The sequence below is a fragment of the Podarcis pityusensis genome, assembly GCF_964106645.2.
Source record: "Podarcis pityusensis genome assembly, chromosome: 15".
Taxonomy (NCBI): domain Eukaryota; kingdom Metazoa; phylum Chordata; class Lepidosauria; order Squamata; family Lacertidae; genus Podarcis; species Podarcis pityusensis.
Window position 1 is genome coordinate 45,146,564 of NC_138040.1, and position 19,530 is coordinate 45,166,093.

The following is a 19,530-nucleotide window of genomic DNA, read 5'->3' on the forward strand; positions in this document are numbered from 1 at the left end:
GGTCCGAGGTCTCTGAGTCTTTCCAGCGAATCGGAAGATTCACAGAAAGGGGCTCCCATGGTCAGAGCAAGGGGGGTGCCTAGGGGGACACCCCAGGAAGAAGGGGCCAGAGGGGACTCAGAGAGCAGCAGTTGGAAATCAGGACCAGCGTCCACACCAGAGTGCAGTAGGGGGGAGGAGTCCCAGGCATCGGGATCAGGCGGTGCACTGCCAGTGGGAGGACATGAGTCAGGATTGGCCACGCCTCCATCGGGGAGCGAGGAAACGGTCGAGAGGAAGGTTGAAGGCTGGGCGCGCGCGCCAAGTTCAAATGTACAGGAGGGCGGCGCAGTTGGCAGCCCGGATAGGGAGCCAGGTCCCAAAGCCCGCCGAAAAGAGGGGGAGGAGTCAGGGGGGTCAACGTCAGCGTCAGAAGAATCCAGGAAGGAAGGGACCCCGGGGGGTAGCAGGACCCAGAGGAGAAAGGAGAGACGGAAGAGGTGGAGTAAGGCTAGAATCTTAAACTGGTGTACAGGGGGCGGAGACTCAGATGGAGCTTCGCCGATCTAACCCCTAGACGTAGAGCTGGGGCGCTGCAGCTTGAAAATGGAAACTGTACTTCAATAAAGACTTTTGTACATTAATGCCAGCTAGCGTTGGTCCTCTGTGAGCTGGGACCTGGAGCCAGCTCTGACACCAGGTATTTAACTTTCTTAACCACTGTTAAACCTGTCTCATTCTGAAACCTCTCTCTCTCCATTGGTGTTAAATTTTTCTCTAAAACCTTGGCTTTTAACTTATTCAATTTAAATCCTGCCACTTGACCAAATTCTTGAATCAGTTCTAAAACCCTTTTGGTACTAGATTCTGGCTCCTGTAACGTCAATACTAAGTCATCTGCAAATGCTCTCAATTTGTACTGTTTGGCTCCGACCTGTATACCTTTAACCAACTGGTCCCTTCTTATCATATTCAGCAGAACCTCCAGGACCGATATAAAAAGCAATGTGGAGATTGGGCAACCTTGTCGTGTCCCTTTTTCTATCTTAAATTCTTCCGTCACCACATTATTTACAATTAATTTAGCCTTTTGTTCAGAATATATTGCACTTATACCATTTTCAAAACCTTGGCCTACCCCCATACCCTGTAGGTTTTTTTTCATAAAAGTCCAAGAAATATTGTCAAAAGCTTTCTCCGCGTCCACAAATATTAAAACTGCCTTAGTATTTATATTCACTTGTAATTTTTCTAAAATATTAATTATGTTTCTCACATTATCAGATAGATGTCTTCCTGGGAGAAAGCCTGCTTGGTCCTTATGTATCTCTTCCACTAACACTCTTTTTAGTCTTTTAGCCAAAATATCTGCAAAAATTTTGTAATCCACATTAAGCAATGATATGGGGCGATAGTTCTTAAGCTGCGTCTTTTCAGTCTCTATTTTTGGTACAAGTGTGATATATGCTTCTTTCCATGACTCTGGTGCCCTTTTCCTCTCCATTATTTCATTACAGACCTCTTTCAAAGGTTGTACTAGCCATTCTTTTAAAGATCTGTAGTATCTAGAAGTCAGTCCATCCGGTCCTGGAGATTTACCCAATTGCATATTCTGAATGGCACCTTCTATCTCCTGTTCAGTTATTTTGTAATTCAACATTAATTTATTTTCTTGAGAGATTTTTTGTAATCCATTTGTTTTCAAAAATCGATCTACGTCAGTTTCTTTCTGTGGCCCTTGTGTATATAGTTGTCTAAAGGAGCCAGTTGGTGTTAGTTTCATTTCCATCTTAACAGCATTATGGTCGGAGCAGGTTCTTGGGCAGATTTCCACTTTTCTTGTCTTTGGTGCCATTCCTCTAGTTACCCATATTTGGTCAATTCTTGTCCATGTCATATTGGCTTCAGAAAAGAAGGTTCCTTCTTTAGCCATGGGGTTCTTTGTTCTCCAAATATCGACTAAGTCCAAGTTGTCTGTCATCTCAAAAAAAGTTTTCGGTAGTCTACCATCCTTAGTGACTACCTGTCTTTGTGCCTTGTGCATATGTGTAGATACCACTCCATTCATGTCTCCCATCAAAATCACATTATAATCCAAATAGTCCATCAGGGTCTCATGCAACTTTAAAAAAAAAATCGGATTTCCCCTCATTTGCTGCGTAAATTCCTACTATCAAAATTTTTTCTCCTTGTGTTTGAATTTCAATTGCCACAAATCTTCCTTGGTCAATAGTGGGCAATAGACATCGGCTATAACATTGATTTTGAGAGATGGCTAGAATTATGGAATATTAACATGAAGTTCACGGCATGTATGGCATTAAGGGAAAATATGTGGAAAATGATATTTAGGTGGTACCTCACACCAGTGAAACTGGCTAAGATCTATAGGTTAAAGAACAAAAGATGTTGGAAATGTGGAGAAGTAGATGGTGACTTCTACCATATGTGGTGGTTATGCAGCAAAGTGAAAGGCTTTTGGGAATCGATTTATAACGAGCTTAAAAATTTTTTTAAATACACGTTTCCCAAAAAACCCGAAGCCTTTCTGCTAGGAATGACAGGTAAAGAAATTAAAAAAGAAGATAAGGTACTATTTTTATATGCCACAACAGCCGCAAGAATCATGTTAGCACAAAATTGGAAAACGGACGCCATACCTAATATAAATGATTGGCAGATCAAATTAACAAACTATGCCGAGCTCGCTAGAATAACAGGAAGAATAAGAGATCAAGATGAACAGAAATTTCATGACAATTGGATTAAATATTGGATATATATTGGGATCAAACTTTAAACGACACTGGCGGGATTGGAATAACTCTAACAGTAAAAGGTTATTATGCAAAAGAGATAAAATACGTGAATATAAAGTCTATTTGATACTTACCAAAGGAGTGGAAGGAAGTTCAAGGCTTGGCAGAGCCTAAAATTAATGTATTTATGATTTATGGAATGAATATATTATGTGTAATTTAAGTATTGGACTTTGTATAAGTTCATATGTATATATGTATAATACCAATAAAAATTTATCAGCAAAAAAAAAAAAAAGATAAATTTCGGTAATAATCTCTCCTTTGCATAAATCACTACCCCTCTTTTTTTAACCTTGTCTGATGAAATAAACTCCTGACCAAGTCTTTTATTAATCAATAGTTTCCTGTGTAACCTTGTTATATGTGTTTCTTATAAACAAATCAAGTCCAATTGTTCCTTTTTTAATAAATGAAACACAGATCTCCTTTTCTGAGGGGAGTTCAAACCATTACAATTCCAACTTAGTAGTTGCAGAGCCATGATGTAGTTACTTCACTTCTCCTCCAACTGCACCCAGTGCCTGTTCCTGTTCTGTTGGTGGTATCACCTTCTTCAGGCGGTCTTTTAGTTCCGGAGGTAAATCTGGTGTGTCTAAAGTTTCACTTACAAGTGCTCTTAGCTCTCCTGTAACTTTCTTCTGCAGGTCTTCTCCGTGGTCTCTCCAAAATTTATCTTTGTCATCTTCTGATCTTATTTTTATCTTCTTCCCTTTATAACTGAAGGATAGGCCTTGGGGGAATTCCCACCTAAAAATGATTCCGTTACTTCTCAACAGGGCAACCAAATCTCTATAATTGGACCTAAGGTCCAAAAGATGTTTCGGAATATCCTTGACTGATATATTTCCAAGGTCTTCTGGAAGTGCAGACTCAAGATTTTGTCTCTCTCCTCTTTTGTTCGGAGGGTGATCAAACAGTCTCTCACCCTGTTCTTCCTCCCTCCTTTTCCAAGCCTAAAAGCACTCACTATCTTGAAACTATCCTTCCCCAAATCTGGGTTCCAAAAGTCTGCAAATTCCTGCGTAAGAAATTCAATCAAATTGTCTTTCTCCAATTCAGGTACGGCCCTGACCCTTAAATTCGCTTGTTTCTCCTTCAACTCAATCATAGACAGTATTGACTTGTGGTCTTCAAGTTGTTTGTGTAACGGTGGTATCTTCTCTTCTACAACAGTAGCTGTAGCAGTTGCAATTTCCTTAGCCTCTTCGGCTGTCTTTCGTGTCGAGGTGGATTCCTGCAGTAATTTCTGAATAGTTTCTGTATTAGTATTTACCTTCTGTCCCAAATTATTAATACTTGTGGTGTTTTGATCAATTTTGCCCAATGCCTCGGCTACTTGTTTACTTATTCTTTCCAAAGATTCATTAATTTTGCCTAGTGCCTGAGCCAGGGCATCGTCAGCTGCCATACCTTTGGGTTTAGGTTGTGCCGATGAGGTTGCTGTTGGTAAACCAGAAGGGCCAGATGTCGATGCCCTTCTTTGCAGCCCACCGTCTGTGCGAAATACTCTGCCAGACCTCGTTGCTTGTAACAAATCTATCTTCTCTTTTTTTTTTAATATAGATTTTTATTGGTTTTACAGCATTTTTTAAAACAATACAAACAAATAAAAAGACAAACAAACATGTATAATTTCATAACCTTTTTTCCATAACCTTCGTTTCTCGGACTCCCCCATACCTCCCCTTTCTGCATCCCTGTTTGCAAAATTATTTCAGCAGCTTTTGAGCAATTTTATCAAATATATGTCCTCTTAGTCCTTTCTCTAACTTAATCTTATGTCACTGTTTCCCCTTTTCTCTCAGCACCTCGGCATTTTAGCATTCATCAATTTTATAATAGCTCTTAAGATAAATTTTAAATTTCTTCCAGTCCTCTTCCGCCGTCTCTTTCCTCTGATCACGGATTCTGCCAGTCATCTCAGCCAGTGTCATATAGTCCATCACTTTCATCTGCCATTCTTCCACGGTGGGTAGGTCTTGTGTCTTCCAATACTTTGCGATGAGTATTCTTGCTGCTGTCGTAGCATACATAAAGAAAATTCTATCTTTCTTTGACACCAATTGGCCGACGATGCCCAAGAGAAAGGCCTCTGGTTTCTTAGGGAAAGTACATTTAAGTACCTTTTTCATTTCATTATATATCATTTCCCAGAAAGCCTTAATCTTCGGGCACGTCCACCAAAGGTGATAGAAAGTACCTTCAGTTTCTTTACACTTCCAACACTTATTATCAGGCAAATGATAAATTTTTACTAGCTTGACTGGGGTCATGTACCACCTGTAGATCATTTTCATAACATTTTCCTTTAAGGCATTACATGCCGTAAATTTTATACCGGTGTTCCACAACCATTCCCAGTCAGCAAACATAACATTGTGACCAATGTCCTGTGCCCACTTAATCATAGCCGATTTAACTGTTTCATCTTGTGTATTCCATTTCAGCAGCAAGTTATACATTCTTGACAAATTCTTGGTATTGGGTTCTAACAATTCAGTTTCTAATTTTGATTTCTCCACCTGGAAGCCAATTTTCCTATCTTGTTTGTAGACCTCCATTATTTGATAATAATGGAGCCAATCTCTTACTTTAGGTTTCAATTTCTCATGACTCTGCAATTTCAATTTATCTCCATCTTGTTCCAAGATTTCCCAATACTTTGGCCATTCGGCCTCCATATTGAGTTTCTTCAATGCCTTAGCCTCCAAGGGTGACAACCATCTAGGGGTTTTGTTTTCCAACAAGTCTTTATATCTTATCCAAACATTAAATAACGCTTTTCTGACAATGTGATTTTTAAAGGCCCTATGCACTTTAATTTTATCATACCATAGATATGCATGCCAACCAAATGTATTATTGAAACCTAAGTCCAAGATATCTGTGTTCTCGAGGAGCACCCACTCTTTCAGCCAGCAAAACGCTGCTGCTTCATAGTACAATTTTAAGTCCGGCAGGGCAAATCCCCCTCTTTCTTTTGCATCTAACAAATCTATCTTCTCTTTCCCATCTACCATAACCCTCAAGATACAGCCCAAGGTCAATCTCACGATCAGAGTCAGAGTTGTTTTGAAGTGGAAAATTCCCTAGCCCAGCTGCAGTTGTAACAGTTTCAAACTTCCTCTAGGGGGACACAGTAACAGTCAAAAATGTCTTAAAGTAATTAACTTCTCCCTTTCGCCCCCCAATTCACCAAAAGGACAACAGTTTCTATCTCAGTTGTTTCCTGTTACTTTAAAACCAGGAGAAGCCTGTCAGCAATATTGTATCTTAGTTGTATCTCAGATGCAGAGTTAACTGTCAAAGAGTACTTTCAGTAACAGCGCAATTCTCAATACGGCTTTCTTACTGTCACTGGGAACCTGTTCCAGGGTTTTAAGCGGTAGATTTTAGCTCCTCTTCCTCTCTTTTTTTTTTTGCAGGGAAATAACGTTCAAACCATCTCCCCCCTCCTCCCCTTCAATCAAGGGGGGGAAATCACTGTTTTGATGCTCGAATTATAATCCTTTTCCAACGTCTTTTAAAGCTTCCGCTTTCAAGTTCATTGCTTTACTCCATTTAGAAGAACGGAAGGCAGACTTCCTGTTTATGCCTCTCCGCTTCGGTGCCAAGTTATTCATAAAATTTGTAAAGTTCCTTTAATTCCGAAGTTAGCCTACTCACGGATCGTTGTTTTACAGCCAAATTGTCCCAGGAAAAAGGCAGTGCTCTCCGGTAACAGCTACGCGGCTTCGCTCCACGGAAGAAGCAGACGACTCACAGCACCGCGCCACTTCCCCGCTCCGCTCCGGAGCCCGTTGCCGGGCTCCTTTGCCAATTGGGGGGGCCCGCAAACGGTGCCCGCCAAGTCCCACGGTCACAGACTTCACCCGCCTGTGATTTTTGAAGGGTCCCCGCTGCGCCGTAGCGGTACAGACCCGATTTCCGTAGAGCCGGTTCCCTCCAAGTCAGAGGGAATCCGCCATTACCGATGGTGCCACCCCGGAAGTCGAACTTGCTATTCTGCAAGCCATGCCTGCATCAGTGAACACCTTGCCTATGTCGCCACAGCAAAGCATAGGATGTGATGTAGCTCAGCACCCAAACACACCACTACCTTCTGTATATACACTGAGGTCCAGCTCCGAGGGCCTTCTGGCGGTTCCCTCCATGCAAGAAGTGAGGTTACAGGGAGCCAGGCAGAGGGCCTTCTTGGTGGTGGCGCCTGCCCTGTGGAATGCCCTCCCATCAGATGTCAAGGAAATAAACAACTATCTGACTTTTAGAAGACATCTGAAGGCAGCCCTGTTTAGGGAAGTTTTTAATGTCTGATGTTTTATTGTGCTTTTAATTCTGTTGGGAACCACCCAGAGTGGCTGAGGAAACCCAGTCAGATGGGCAGGAAATAAATTCATTCATTCATTCATTCATTCATTCATTCATTCTCCTCTCCTTCTAACGAGTGCTGTGCTGAAGCCTGTCCTCCAGTTTCTGGAAAGTTTTCTTCTCCTTTGAAAGAGCCTTCCATTATTATTTCTTTGCCTCATTCTCAGGCTGCTTTAGAATTTTGTTACTGTTTCAGTGGGTGTCTGTTGAGTTTATCTTAACATTGCAAGGTGTGTTTTTCTTTCCATTAAGCATTTATCCAGTCCTGCTCCATCCTCTCAGCCTGCCCACACTCCCTGATCTGAAAAAGCCTCCTTCAAGTGTGGGAATCTGGGAAGGCTGCAGAGTGGCTGTAAAATAAACACTCTTCCTGATCTGCTGCTCCTTTTAAGCCTCTGGTGGTCATCTACTACTTTGAAAAGTAATGCCAATTATTCTAAAACCTGTTGTATAATTTAGCATTGCATATTACATAACCTTTATTTATTGCACTGTGGTTTAACCCACAGCGCCACCTGCGTCCCTTTTAATATGATCTTAGGTTCTACAAAATGAGCTTAAATACTGAGAAGCTCTAAACCCCCCCCCCCCACCGACCATTCCTCCTAGACACCAGCGGGACTTGGCAGGGACGGGGGAGAGTTCACTAGTTGGTGCAAATCACAAGCCAAACGGTAAAGCTGCCATCACCTCCTTTCCTGGGCCACCCTCAAATGGGGTTCAAGGAGGAGAACCTCCGTTCGATATTTACCAGGTTACCCAGCCCTTGAGTCACTTTACCATGACGCAGACATTAATTCATCTGGTAGGTGTCCAAACGGTCAGGCACTAGTTCAGCTTCTCAGAGCAAAAGCACAGAATACAAAAGGCAAAAAGTCCTTTTCCAAATTTATTGAAAAAGCTACTCAAAAGGTTTGCACAGTTCTTAGAAGTTACAAACAGAAAATAAAAACATGGTAAAATATAGCTAACTAAAAACCATACTCACACATCAACAATAGTTCAAAGCACAGTGAGTAGTCAGGAGTCCTTTCACTGGTTAAACGCCATCAGGCAAAGTACCAGGGCAAGATGTTTTGCAATTTGCATCTGAATGTAGTGGTTAAGAGCGGTAGTCTCGTAATCTGGTGAACCGGGTTCGCTTCCCTGCTCCTCCACATGCAGCTGCTGGGTGACCTTAGGCCAGTCACACTTCTTTGACGTCTCTCAGCCCCACTCACCTCACAGAGTGTTTGCTGTGGGGGAGGAAGGGAAAGGAGATTGTTAGCCACTTTGAGACTCCTTTGGGTAGTGATAAAGCCGGATATCAAATCCAAACTCTTCTTCTTCAAATCCTTTATCCTTTAAAACCCAGGTGGAGGGCAGGTTAGGGACCAATCATTTCTTTAGGTTAATTACCAATTTACCAATGGCTGTATGATGAGACTATATCTCCTGGTTGTCAGGAGATGGCACAGCTGAACTTTGATTAGGTTCAGAGACCTTGAGATCAAAAAGGCTCTCCCTTCATTCCCAGGCCTTTCTTACACATACCAGGCTTCCAAGCTGTCAATTACTTGATAGCCTCCTGCACCTTTATACAACCCAATCCACACTCAAACCCCCAGCTGTGCCAGGGTCTTCAAATTAGATAATATCTCATCCTGCCTAGAGTCAAGAAGTAATTGACTCACACTTCTAGCGACAGAGAGTTTTTACGTTTAAAGAGACCAGACACCCATTCCCCAGAAAGCAACAGTTTTATCTCTCCCAAAGCAACAGTTTTATCTCTCTCACTGCTGTGTGAACAAGCGTTTGACATACCAAGATTTCCCAACTTCACTACACTCCTAAAATATGGACCGAAGAGACTTGTTTGCATTTAGTCTCCCATAATGGGGTGGAATAATCTGGTTCCTGATTCAAGTTTTCCCTCTTCCTTCTAGTATCAGAAGTCCATGACCAAAGAGCCATTCTCCGTCATTCTGGCCCAATTGCTGGGCCTTAACCTGGGGATGGAATATGACAATGGCAAAGAGTGCAAGTGCCCAGGAGGCTTTGTCTGCATAATGAACACGGAAGCAGTGTAAGTACTATGACTATTGCACTAAGCAGCTCATAGGTTTTAGGACTGGGCATAAGCCTTTGCTTATACTTTTGATAGTGGAAGGCAGCAGCAGAGCTCATTTCCTATCTCAGCACTGTACAGAGACTGGAGATAACAGAAATGGTGGCTACTCTTCTGCAGTTTACCATCAAAGAACAGGCACAGGCTTATCTCCTGTGGTTTGTTGTCAACAACAACAACATTTATTTATATGCTGTCCATTTGACAGTTTTGCCCCGGTCACTCTGGGTGGCTCCCAACAAAAAATAGTAAAAGCACAATTCAACACCACACATTAAAAACTTCTCCTCAACTTCTGGGACAAATTCAGAGGTCAGGAAAGCCTAATTTATGCCCCGTGGGTCTGATGTTCCCCACTCCTGCCATAAGGGGTGAAGTTCTGCTATACCTGTGTATAAATAGGGCTTGTGCACTAGCAAACTTTGAAGAGCCAAAAATCTTCCACTGCTATTGATAGATTTGGTATCTGCTGTTATCATTTTGTAACAAATGTAACTGGAAAAAATCCAGTAAGTAGAAAGGGTAAACCTTGTTTAATACTGGAGACTTATGCTACCCTCCCCTCAAGATAATTGGTGGTGGTTTTAAAGAGGGATCATGCTGTGTGCACTCATTTCTCCTTTTGCCTCTTGACAGCAAGTTCTTTCAGCTCTTTTGCATTCTTTCAATAATTGCAAAACACCCACAACTTACATTTAAAACACATGGCTTCCCTCCAAGAATCCTGGAAACTATACTTTGTGGTTGTGAAGTGTAGCTCTGTGAGGGGTATACTACAGTTCCCAGATAACTGGGGGAAGTCATGTGCTTTAAATCTATGGTGTGGATGTTTACCAGCTGAAAGGAGGACAAAATAAATACTCATTTTAAATAATTGGCTCCTACCTTATAGTGCTTCAGTATGATGCCTTGGAGCCGTGTCTGCAACTGTGCAGACTGTAACAAAACTTCTTGAAAACTCCATATATATATATATATATATATATATATATATATATATAAAGTTTGCTCAAGTCACCTTCCAGGTTTCAGAGACTGGCCTGGCCTCCTGCGGCACTCGACAGCCCTCCATTCAGCATGCATAAGAATGAAGGAGCTCTTGTTTTTATTTTTTATAACAAAATATGTTGTGTGTGTATTTGTGCTTGCCATATAATAATAGCAGATTCATCTTACTATGTTTTAGACTTTCAAGTGGAATTAAAGCTTTTAGCAGCTGCAGCATTAAAGACTTCCAAAATTTCATTAAATTCAAGGGAGCCCATTGCCTCTCTAATCGACCTAATTTAAAATTGTTTTATAAGAAGCGAAGTGCCAGAAGCAAAGCGCTTTGTGGGAATGGTGTTCTGGAAGCTGGAGAGAAGTGTGACTGTGGCTCTGAAGAGGTCAGTACCTCCTGTTTTCCAGGTTTGTTCATTTGAATGTGTATTCTGCCCTATTCCAGGGGTTTTGGGTTGATTATTTAAAATAAACAGAGAAGCAGACATTTAGAATAACTCCCACCTACCTGTGCCTGCTTTCCACTTTTGCTCTGGGAAGCCTCCAGGGCTGCTGCAAACACCCCTTTTGGAAAACTGGCAGCTGCCTTAAACCAAGCTTACCTGGAGATGATGGGGATTGAACCCGGGACCTTCTGCATTCAAAACCGATGCTCTAGCACTAAACTATGGCCTTTCTGGTTGTTTTCGCCTGCTCCTGATGTGTTTAAATTGGAAAAATACTTGTTGTATTCTCTTCTAGCACAGCTTTGGAAATTTAAAAACAACATGGTTATCAAATGAAAAACTATGTAGCAGTTATTTGAAAAGCCAACCAAAGCCAACAGGAGACCATATATATGTGTGAAGACCAGTTTACTGACAGAAATGTGAAACTAACCCTATATCCAAATAACAGTACAAAAAGCTCATTGGCTTAGAACCAGGTTAGCTTTGGGACCAATATATATCTGCCTAGGAATTAAGATGAAAGTCAGAGAATCATAGAATTGTAGGGTTGGAAGGGACCATAAGGGTCATCTAGTCCAACCCCCTGCAATGCAGGGATATTTTTGCCCAACATAGGGCTTGAAACCATGACCCTAAGATTAAGAGTCTCATGCTCTACCGAACGAGCTGTCAGATTCCTTGTTCTTGGTGCCATCTCAATACAGTATATTTCTTGAGTGAGCACAAGAAACAGGTCCTCTCTGTAGCTCACTGTTTTTTTATCAATTGAAAACTGGCAGGCAGCAGTGGCTGATTCAAAGGGCAAATGAGGCTTTGCCCTGACAACCTCAGTGCCCCCTCACCTGCCCACCTTTTAACTAGTCCAGGGGATAACAGTCGGCTTCCTCTCACTCTCAATGTTGTCCCTTGGATAAATCAGCAAGGATGGGGATGGGGACAAAACCAGAATGAGTTGGTTCTGTCTGTTGTTGGCTCTGACCCTTGTTACTGTTAGTCTCCCTGCCTTCCGCCCTGCCTGTCCCAATGGGCACCAGTCATCACTGCTGTCTCTTTTGCCAGAAATTGAAGATGCTTTTTATTTCAATAGGCTTTTGACATGCAACACCCAGGGTTATGGATGCAAGTTATAATACAGTAGCAGGGGAACAATGGCCCTCCTGATGTTGTTGGAATACCACGCCTGTCTTCCCTGACTATTGGCCATGCTGGCTGGGCATGATGGAAGCTGTGGTCCAAAGCACCTGGAGGGCACCAGGTTGATGAAGAGAAAACACATGTGAGAGCTGGCGTTAAGGTGAAAAGCACCTCACCTTTTAGATGTATTACAGCTGTTATGGCAGGTACCCCATTCTCCCTGAACACAGACTTGAGAAAAACCCTTCCACTGGCTCAACAAATATTCTTTCAGTGGAGGGAAGAGCAAGGGGATGGGAACCTGTAAGGGCCCGGGAAGGCCTCTGAGGGCTCCAGCCTGCCTTCGGGTTTCCAACTGCTTCAATGTGAAATTGAGAAGGTGCTCTCCATATGACTTCCCCACCAACCACAGAGTTGTATCCTTTGTTTTCATCACTAGACTATTCCTCCTTAGGGCTCCTCCTTAGAGCCTGTACACATTGCTGGCACAGGCACATAATGGCTGCTGCAGGTGCAGGGGGGTCCACAGGAATGGACACAGCAGACTGGTATTGGGTTGAATAAGGTCACAACTTCACTGATCACAGGAAAGAGTAGGTTTGGCTAAGGCACTGGGCATGTATCCTGATCAGGCAGCCTGCCTGCTACCTGATATGGACCTAGTGGGTTCCATCCTGTGCTGGGGAGTTGCCCCCAATGTAGATTGGGTGTCTTGACTCCACACAGGCCACCATTTGGAGAGGTGTATTGGCTCATCATTCCCCCTGTGGACTCCCAGACAGAGTTACCTTTCCTGGACACCTCTAATGGTGTACCCCTGTGACTAACGATCCAGTCCAATGCCTCATCTACCCAAGCTGCGATGGTTGCCATGAGGTAGGTGAAAACCTGCAAAGTGGCCAGTTTGCTTGCAGGAGAAAATTCCTCTCTGGCCACAAATATGACAGCCGAGTAAATCACAGCAAGGTTCATATGCCACTTGCCCACTCTCCCATTGAGCGGTCCCTAACTGGGTGGGTGGAAAATCAAGTGACAATAAGGCAAGAGGGTGACCTGCACCTGGCTGCTCTCTTAAATAGGCCAGAGATGGGCTGGATGCAGCCTTCCAAACCCTGCCATTGATTTGGCCCTACCTACAGGCACTGCCTGCCCATACCTGCAAGGCTGTTGCAGATGGAGGTGGGGTGATGCCAGGTAACCACTCCTTCCCCCAGCTGCAGCAGAAAATGGTGGCATCCCTGGACCCACCACGGCCACACCATCCAGCAGACGTTGCCCATCCAGAGCCCCAGGTGAGCGGTTTCTCTCTTCTGCATCAAGGGGTAGGGGGTGATAACTCAGTGACAGATCACATGCCCCATATGCAGAAGAACTTGGAATTGATTCAGAATATTCCCATCTATAGAATTCCAGGCAGCAGGACTGGGAAAGACCCCATGCTAAAGACGCTCCAAAGGACCCCTGGAAGAGGGAGCTAAACATTAGCATGTGCCCCATTTTCCCACAATGACTGAAAAGTGGGCAAAAAAATGCCCTCCCGAAGCATTCTCTCTCCCTATAGGAAGAAAGATGCATTGAACCTTTATTTTTCCCCCTCTGTTGAGTATAAAAGCAAATAAGGGGGTGATGATGTACATACAAACTACAGGAAGGGAATGATTAAACAGCACCCCTCCTCCCCCAGGCTGCTCATAATACTCTTGATAGTGGCAGCTTGGTTGCTGGTGGGGTGGGGTGGGGTGACAGAATCTCATAACTGATATCTCAACAAGCGTTCTAAATGGATATCTTTATCCCAGCTGATGTCTATATTGAATCTGAACTGATTTAATGTTATGTGCTGGTGTTGTTTTAGACTGTTATTTTTATTTAAATACCTGTATATAGTAAGATTTTTGTTACATGTAATAGTTGTAACTGATATATATTTGTAAATACCTCTGGGAAGTGGTTCGTATATTAAAAATAGTATTATAATTAGGTTTATTTGAGTAAAATTTGAAGTCAACCTTTCCCTCTTGTCCTTTCCTGTATTTTGAAATTCCTCTGTGTAAAAAAGCATGATGTAGCAGAAAAGATTTGAGCAGATTCCATGTATAAACCTTTACATTTATTTATTTAATAAAATTCATACACTGCTTGATTGTAAAACAAACCTCAAAGCTTACCTCAAAGCAACATCTTTATGCGCCCCCTCGCCCAGCTTGTCCGGAGTTTTGGGCTGGGTTGCCATCAGTATGCTGATGACACCCAACTCTATCTGTTGATGGATGGCCATCCTGACTCGGCCCCAGACACACTGACCAGATGTCTGGAGGCTGTGGCTGGATGGTTACATGGGAGCCGGTTGAAGTTAAATCCTTCGAAGACAGAGGTCCTCTGGCTGGGACGGGACGATATGGGATTGAGGGGGCAACTCCCATTTCTTGTGGGGGTGCAATTAGTGCCAGCATCGTCCGTTAAGGGTTTGGATGTAATCTTCGATACCTCCTCTCTATGGAGGCGCAGATTACAGCTATAACAAAGGCGGCATTTTTTCATCTCCACCAAGCTAAGCAGTTGGCTCCTTATCTCTCTCGTCCTGACCTAGCCACTGTGATCCACGCGACGGTCACCTCCAGACTGGATTATTGTAACTCGCTCTACGTGGGGCTGCCCTTGAGACTGACCCAGAAACTCCAGCGGGTGCAGAATGCCGCGGCGAGACTCCTTATGGGGTCTTCGCTGCGTGATCACATTCATCCGGTACTATACCAACTGCACTGGCTCCCGGTGGAGTACAGGATCAGGTTTAAGGTGCTGGTTTTAACCTTTAAAGCCCTATACGGCCTAGGACCCTCGTACCTACAGGACCGCCTCTCCTGGTATGTCCCACAGAGGAACTTACAGTCTGCAAATAAAAACATCCTGAAGATCCCAGGCCACAGAGAGGTTAGGCTGGCCTCAACTAGAGCCAGGGCTTTCTCGGCCGCAGCTCCAATCTGGTGGAACGCTCTGTCACAAGAGACTAGGGCCCTGCGGGACCTGACATCTTTCCGCAGGGCCTGTAAGACAGAGCTGTTCCACCAGGCCTTTGGTCAGGGCGCAGCCTGACCCCCTCCTCTGGCAATCTGCACAGAATTTTGCTTAATGGTTGCCAATTTGATTTTAATTAATTTTTATAATGAAATGTTTTTAGAACGTTGGATTATTTTGATTGTTGTTAGCCGCCCTGAGCCCAGCTTCGGCTGGGGAGGGTGGGATATAAATAAATTTATTATTATTATTATTATTATTATTATTATTATTATTATTACAAAAAAAAGATAAAACAATAGAGTGCCCCGTTGGCCTTAAAGCTTTGGAGTTTCAGCTTTCACTTTCATTTTTTTCATTGTCTAAACTCTTTACTGACCCCAAACAAAAAGCTGTATGATTTTTGTTTTCAGGAATGTAAGTACAGTAAATGTTGTACTAGCTCATGTACGTTTCTCCGTGGAGCAGTGTGCAGCAACGAATTGTGCTGTGAAAACTGTCAGGTAAGATGCTAAAGTACTCTCTTCACTGCCTTGGCCACACATTCACCTCAGTTTGTTTGAATTGACACTACCACCTCCTCTGAATTTTATCTCCGTAACCTCTGTGTTGCAGCCAATGCTCATCCTACACAAAGCTGACCCATCAAAGTTAATGGACATGGCTAGCTTAGTTTCATTAATTTCAATGTGTCTACTGTGAGTAGAACTTAGTTAGTTACAACCATTTGCAGCCTGATGTAAGATTCTAATTAACTTTGAACTGCAATCAGATCAAGGAAGAATTTCCTTTAAAGATGGAATGCCACTTTTGAGGATTTCCATATCAGCATTAAATGCTGATGTTGTTCAAGGGTAGGGAAAGAATCTCGGGATCTCAGCAGCAATGTAAGCACTTACACAGGTGAGTGTGAAGGTTTACCAAAGTTCTGCAGACCATGTAGGAGAAATCCAAATCACAAAAAGGAGACGGTTTTATTGATTGCAAAGCAATGCACATGGCCACCAGACTACAATATAGCAATTCATAACAAATGCCCCAAAGGCTGCAGCCACAACAGGGAATGCAGTTACTGATCAAAGACGGCTCACTGCACTCAAATTATACCTTCAACGGCAACTCATCTAGCCTTCAGGCAGAAGAGACTCTCTGCTCAGCCCAAGGCAGGGCTTCACTAATCTCTAGGGAAGAGATAAATAAATATATAATAAAATTATACTACTCTACTAATGGTTCAGGAAGCTAGTCCCACAGTCTGTTTCCCAGGCCTTGTTTCATCAAAGCCTTGTTTCTCCCATTGCTCTGTCCCAGCTCCTACCAACCTGGCAGTTTGAAAGCACACCAGTGCAAGTAGATAAATAGGTACTGCTGCAGCGGGAAGGTAAACGGCATTTCTGTGCACTCTGGCACTTGTCACTTCATTTCTTTGACCTTGCAGGTGGTGGGCAACTCCCCAAACTCATGTCAGTAATTAACATAGATAACAATTTTCTGAGAACAAATGACCTAGTTTTTACAGCAATCCCCAACAGCATTGTCATCCACTCTGTGCTCCAGTTCAAAGTAAGGGTGGAATAAAGGTAAAGGGACCCCTGACCATTAGGTCCAGTCGTGCCCGATTCTGGGGTTGCGGCGCTCATCTTGCTTTATTGGCCGAGGGAGCCAGTGTACAGCTTCCGGGTCATGTGGCCAGCATGACTAAGCCGCTTCTGGTGAACCAGAGCAGCGCATGGAAACACCGTTTACCTTCCTGCCGGAGCGGTACCTATTTATCTACTTGCACTTTGATGTGCTTTCGAACTGCTAGGTTGGCAGGAGCAGGGACCGAGCAATGGGAGCTCACCCCATCGTGGGGATTCGAACCACCAACCTTCTGATCGGCAAGTCCTAGGCTCTGTGGTTTAACCCACAGCGCCACCCGCGTCCCCAAGTGTGGAATATGAGGAACTAAATATGTAAAACATGCACATAAATACTCATATTGAGGCAATAAACAGCCTCCAGGAAGACCATGCTAGCATGCCATCTGCACATTTTTCTGTACAATGAGTGGAAAAAAGACGTCAGACACCAAAGGTAGGCAGCCACTTTTTTCCATATGGTTCCCACATGTGGTGTTTGGCTATGGAGCTGCTCTAAGCAGCTTACAACCTCTTAAGAGTTAAAGAAACAGACAGGCCTTAGACCATCTTGTAAGGACTGTGTGGGCATGTGCCCTGTTCAGTCCAGTGATTATGTGGCTTAAACAACTTTAGGACCTGTGCATAAGTCTGAGGGTAATGAAATGGGAAGGTTAACTGCAAATTGTGGAGTCAACAGGAATCCTCCTCAACCCTAGCTGTAGTCCTCCGTGAAAAATGCTATTGATACTTTCCTTCTTCCTTTTCCTTTTCACCTAGTTTAAGCCAAGAAACACAATCTGTAGAGCAGCTGTAGATAGTGTCTGCGATTTTCCTGAGTACTGCAATGGCAGTTCGGCGTCCTGCCCAAGCAATGTTTATGCCCAGAATGGCTATAGCTGTGCTTCTAATGCTGGCTACTGTTATGGTGGATCCTGTCAGGCAGCTGATCTACAGTGTCAGGATCTTTTTGGTGAAAGTAAGTGAGACAACTTGCTTTTTGGCTTCTTTTAAAAACAAAATGAAATATTTACTCTTAAAAAGAACAAGCAAGGAAGCAAGCAGCTTCCTTCTGTAACCAAATTGTGTGTGCATGCCCACTCATACCTATACCATGAGCTTTCCTCAGCTTTTATACCAGTTTGCCCCTTGAATGAGTCCTGGCTTTCTCTTGAACTCTTTGAGCAGAATTCAGCGTCACACTACTGTACAGTCATACTTCGGGATAAATATGCTTCAGGATAAGTATTTTCGGGTTGCGCTCCACGGTGAACTGGTGAACTTCCTGGTTTTGTCACTCACACAGGCGGAGATGGTCAAAATGACGTCACGCGCATGCACGGAAGCAGCGAAACGTGACCTGTTCTATTCAGGATGTGAACGGGGTTGAAACCTTCTACCCCCTCCTCCCCCCACACCCTGTTTGGGGGGCTTTCCTGACACATATGCCCTTTTGGCTGAGCTGGCTGGAGGGGGAAGCCCATAGTGTTAGTTGTGCTGCCTTCCACGTTTGCAACTAGTCCCAATGTGGCTGGTTTCCAAGGCATGCTTCTTCTTCCTTAGTGCAGAAGATGGCTACCAGAATTCTGACTGGTATGACCAGGTTTATGCATTTTATGCCAACTTTAAAATCACTCTACTAGCTACCTAACTGCACTTAGGCACAAGCCAAATTGCTGTTAGTTACCATGCCAACCTGTTCAGTTATGTTGTTTTGGTGGAGCCCTTCATCAAAGCCTTTATGGGGGATCCTGCTGAATCAGACCGAAGGCCTATCTAGTCAGGATTCTGTTCTCACCGTAGCCAACAAGATGCCTATAGGAAGCCTACAAGTAGCTCTGCTGCTCCTTCTGCCTCTTTCTACAGGAAGTTATACTGTATATAGAGCTGTCATAGCTAGTAGCTATCTATAGACTTACCATTCATAATTTTGCAAATCCCCTTTTAAATCCATCTCAATTGGTGGCCTTCACTACATCTTGCAGCGATCTCCATGATTTAGAACCTCAAAGCCAAAGTGAGAGCATTTGGGTCAAAATTAAGGGAGAGAAGAATAACAGTGACCTCATTGTGGGAGTTTACTATAGATCTCCAAGCCAAACGGAGGACATAGATGATGCCTTCCTGGAACAGATGGCCAAGCATGCAAAAGGAAGGGAGATAGTAGTAATGGGGACTTCAATTACCCGGATATTTGTTGGATGTCAAACTCAGCCAAGAGCATAAGGTCAAACAGATTCCTCACTGGCCTTGCAGACAACTTCATTGTCCAGAAAGTGGGAGAAGCAACAAGAGGAACAGCCATTTTAGAGCTGGTCCTAACCAATGTTGATGACCTGGTTAGTGGGGTAGAAGTGGAAGGATCATTAGGCGCGAGTGATCATGCTCTTCTGAAGTTTACTATACAGCGGAAAGGAGCAGCCAAGCATACTAGGACTCAATTTCTTGACTTTAAGAAAGCCGACTTCATAAAACTTAGGGAAGTGCTGGGTGAGATCCCATGGACAGTAATACTAAAAGGAAATGGAGTTCATGATGGCTGGGAGTTTGTTAAGAGGGAGATAGTAAAAGCACAACTTCAGGCAATACCAATGAGACGGAAACATGGAAGGTGCCTAAAGAAGCCAGGGTGGCTATCTAAAGAACTTTTAACTGAGTTAAGATTAAAAAAGGATGTGTACAAAAAATGGAAAAGGGGGGAAACCACCAAAGAGGAATTCAAACAAATAGCCAGCACGTATAGACACAAAGTCAGAAAAGCTAAAGCACAGAATGAACTCAGGCTTGCTAGAGAGGTTAAAAGCAACAAAAAAGGCTTTTATGGGTATGTTCGTAGCAAAAGGAAGAACAAAGAAACAGTGGGGTCACTCAGAGGAGAAGATGGTGAAATGCAAACAGGGGACACAGAAAGGGCTGAACTCCTCAATGCCTTCTTTGCCTCAGTCTTCTCCAATGAAGAAAACAATGCCAAGTACAAGAATACTTGGCTAGTCTAGATGTATTCAAGTCTCCAGGGCCAGCTGAACTGCATCCAAGAG

The 19,530-nt window shown here is 43.5% G+C and overlaps 1 protein-coding gene across 9 annotated transcripts in view; it reads left to right on the top strand.

Moving 5' to 3' along the window:
- Positions 1–19,530, top strand: part of LOC308463754 (disintegrin and metalloproteinase domain-containing protein 2-like) — a 95,473-nt gene that overhangs the window by 52,285 nt on the left and 23,658 nt on the right. For all 9 annotated transcript variants that reach the window (XR_013979718.1, XM_080982421.1, XM_080982418.1 and 6 more), the window contains 4 exons: positions 9,095–9,234; positions 10,463–10,661; positions 15,287–15,376; positions 17,273–17,471. Coding sequence is in view for 8 of the 9 variants with exons in the window: in XM_080982421.1 (XP_080838547.1) it covers positions 9,095–9,234; positions 10,463–10,661; positions 15,287–15,376; positions 17,273–17,471 (628 nt within the window). In the remaining variant the exon portion in view is untranslated. The remainder of the gene's footprint in view (positions 1–9,094; positions 9,235–10,462; positions 10,662–15,286; positions 15,377–17,272; positions 17,472–19,530) is intronic.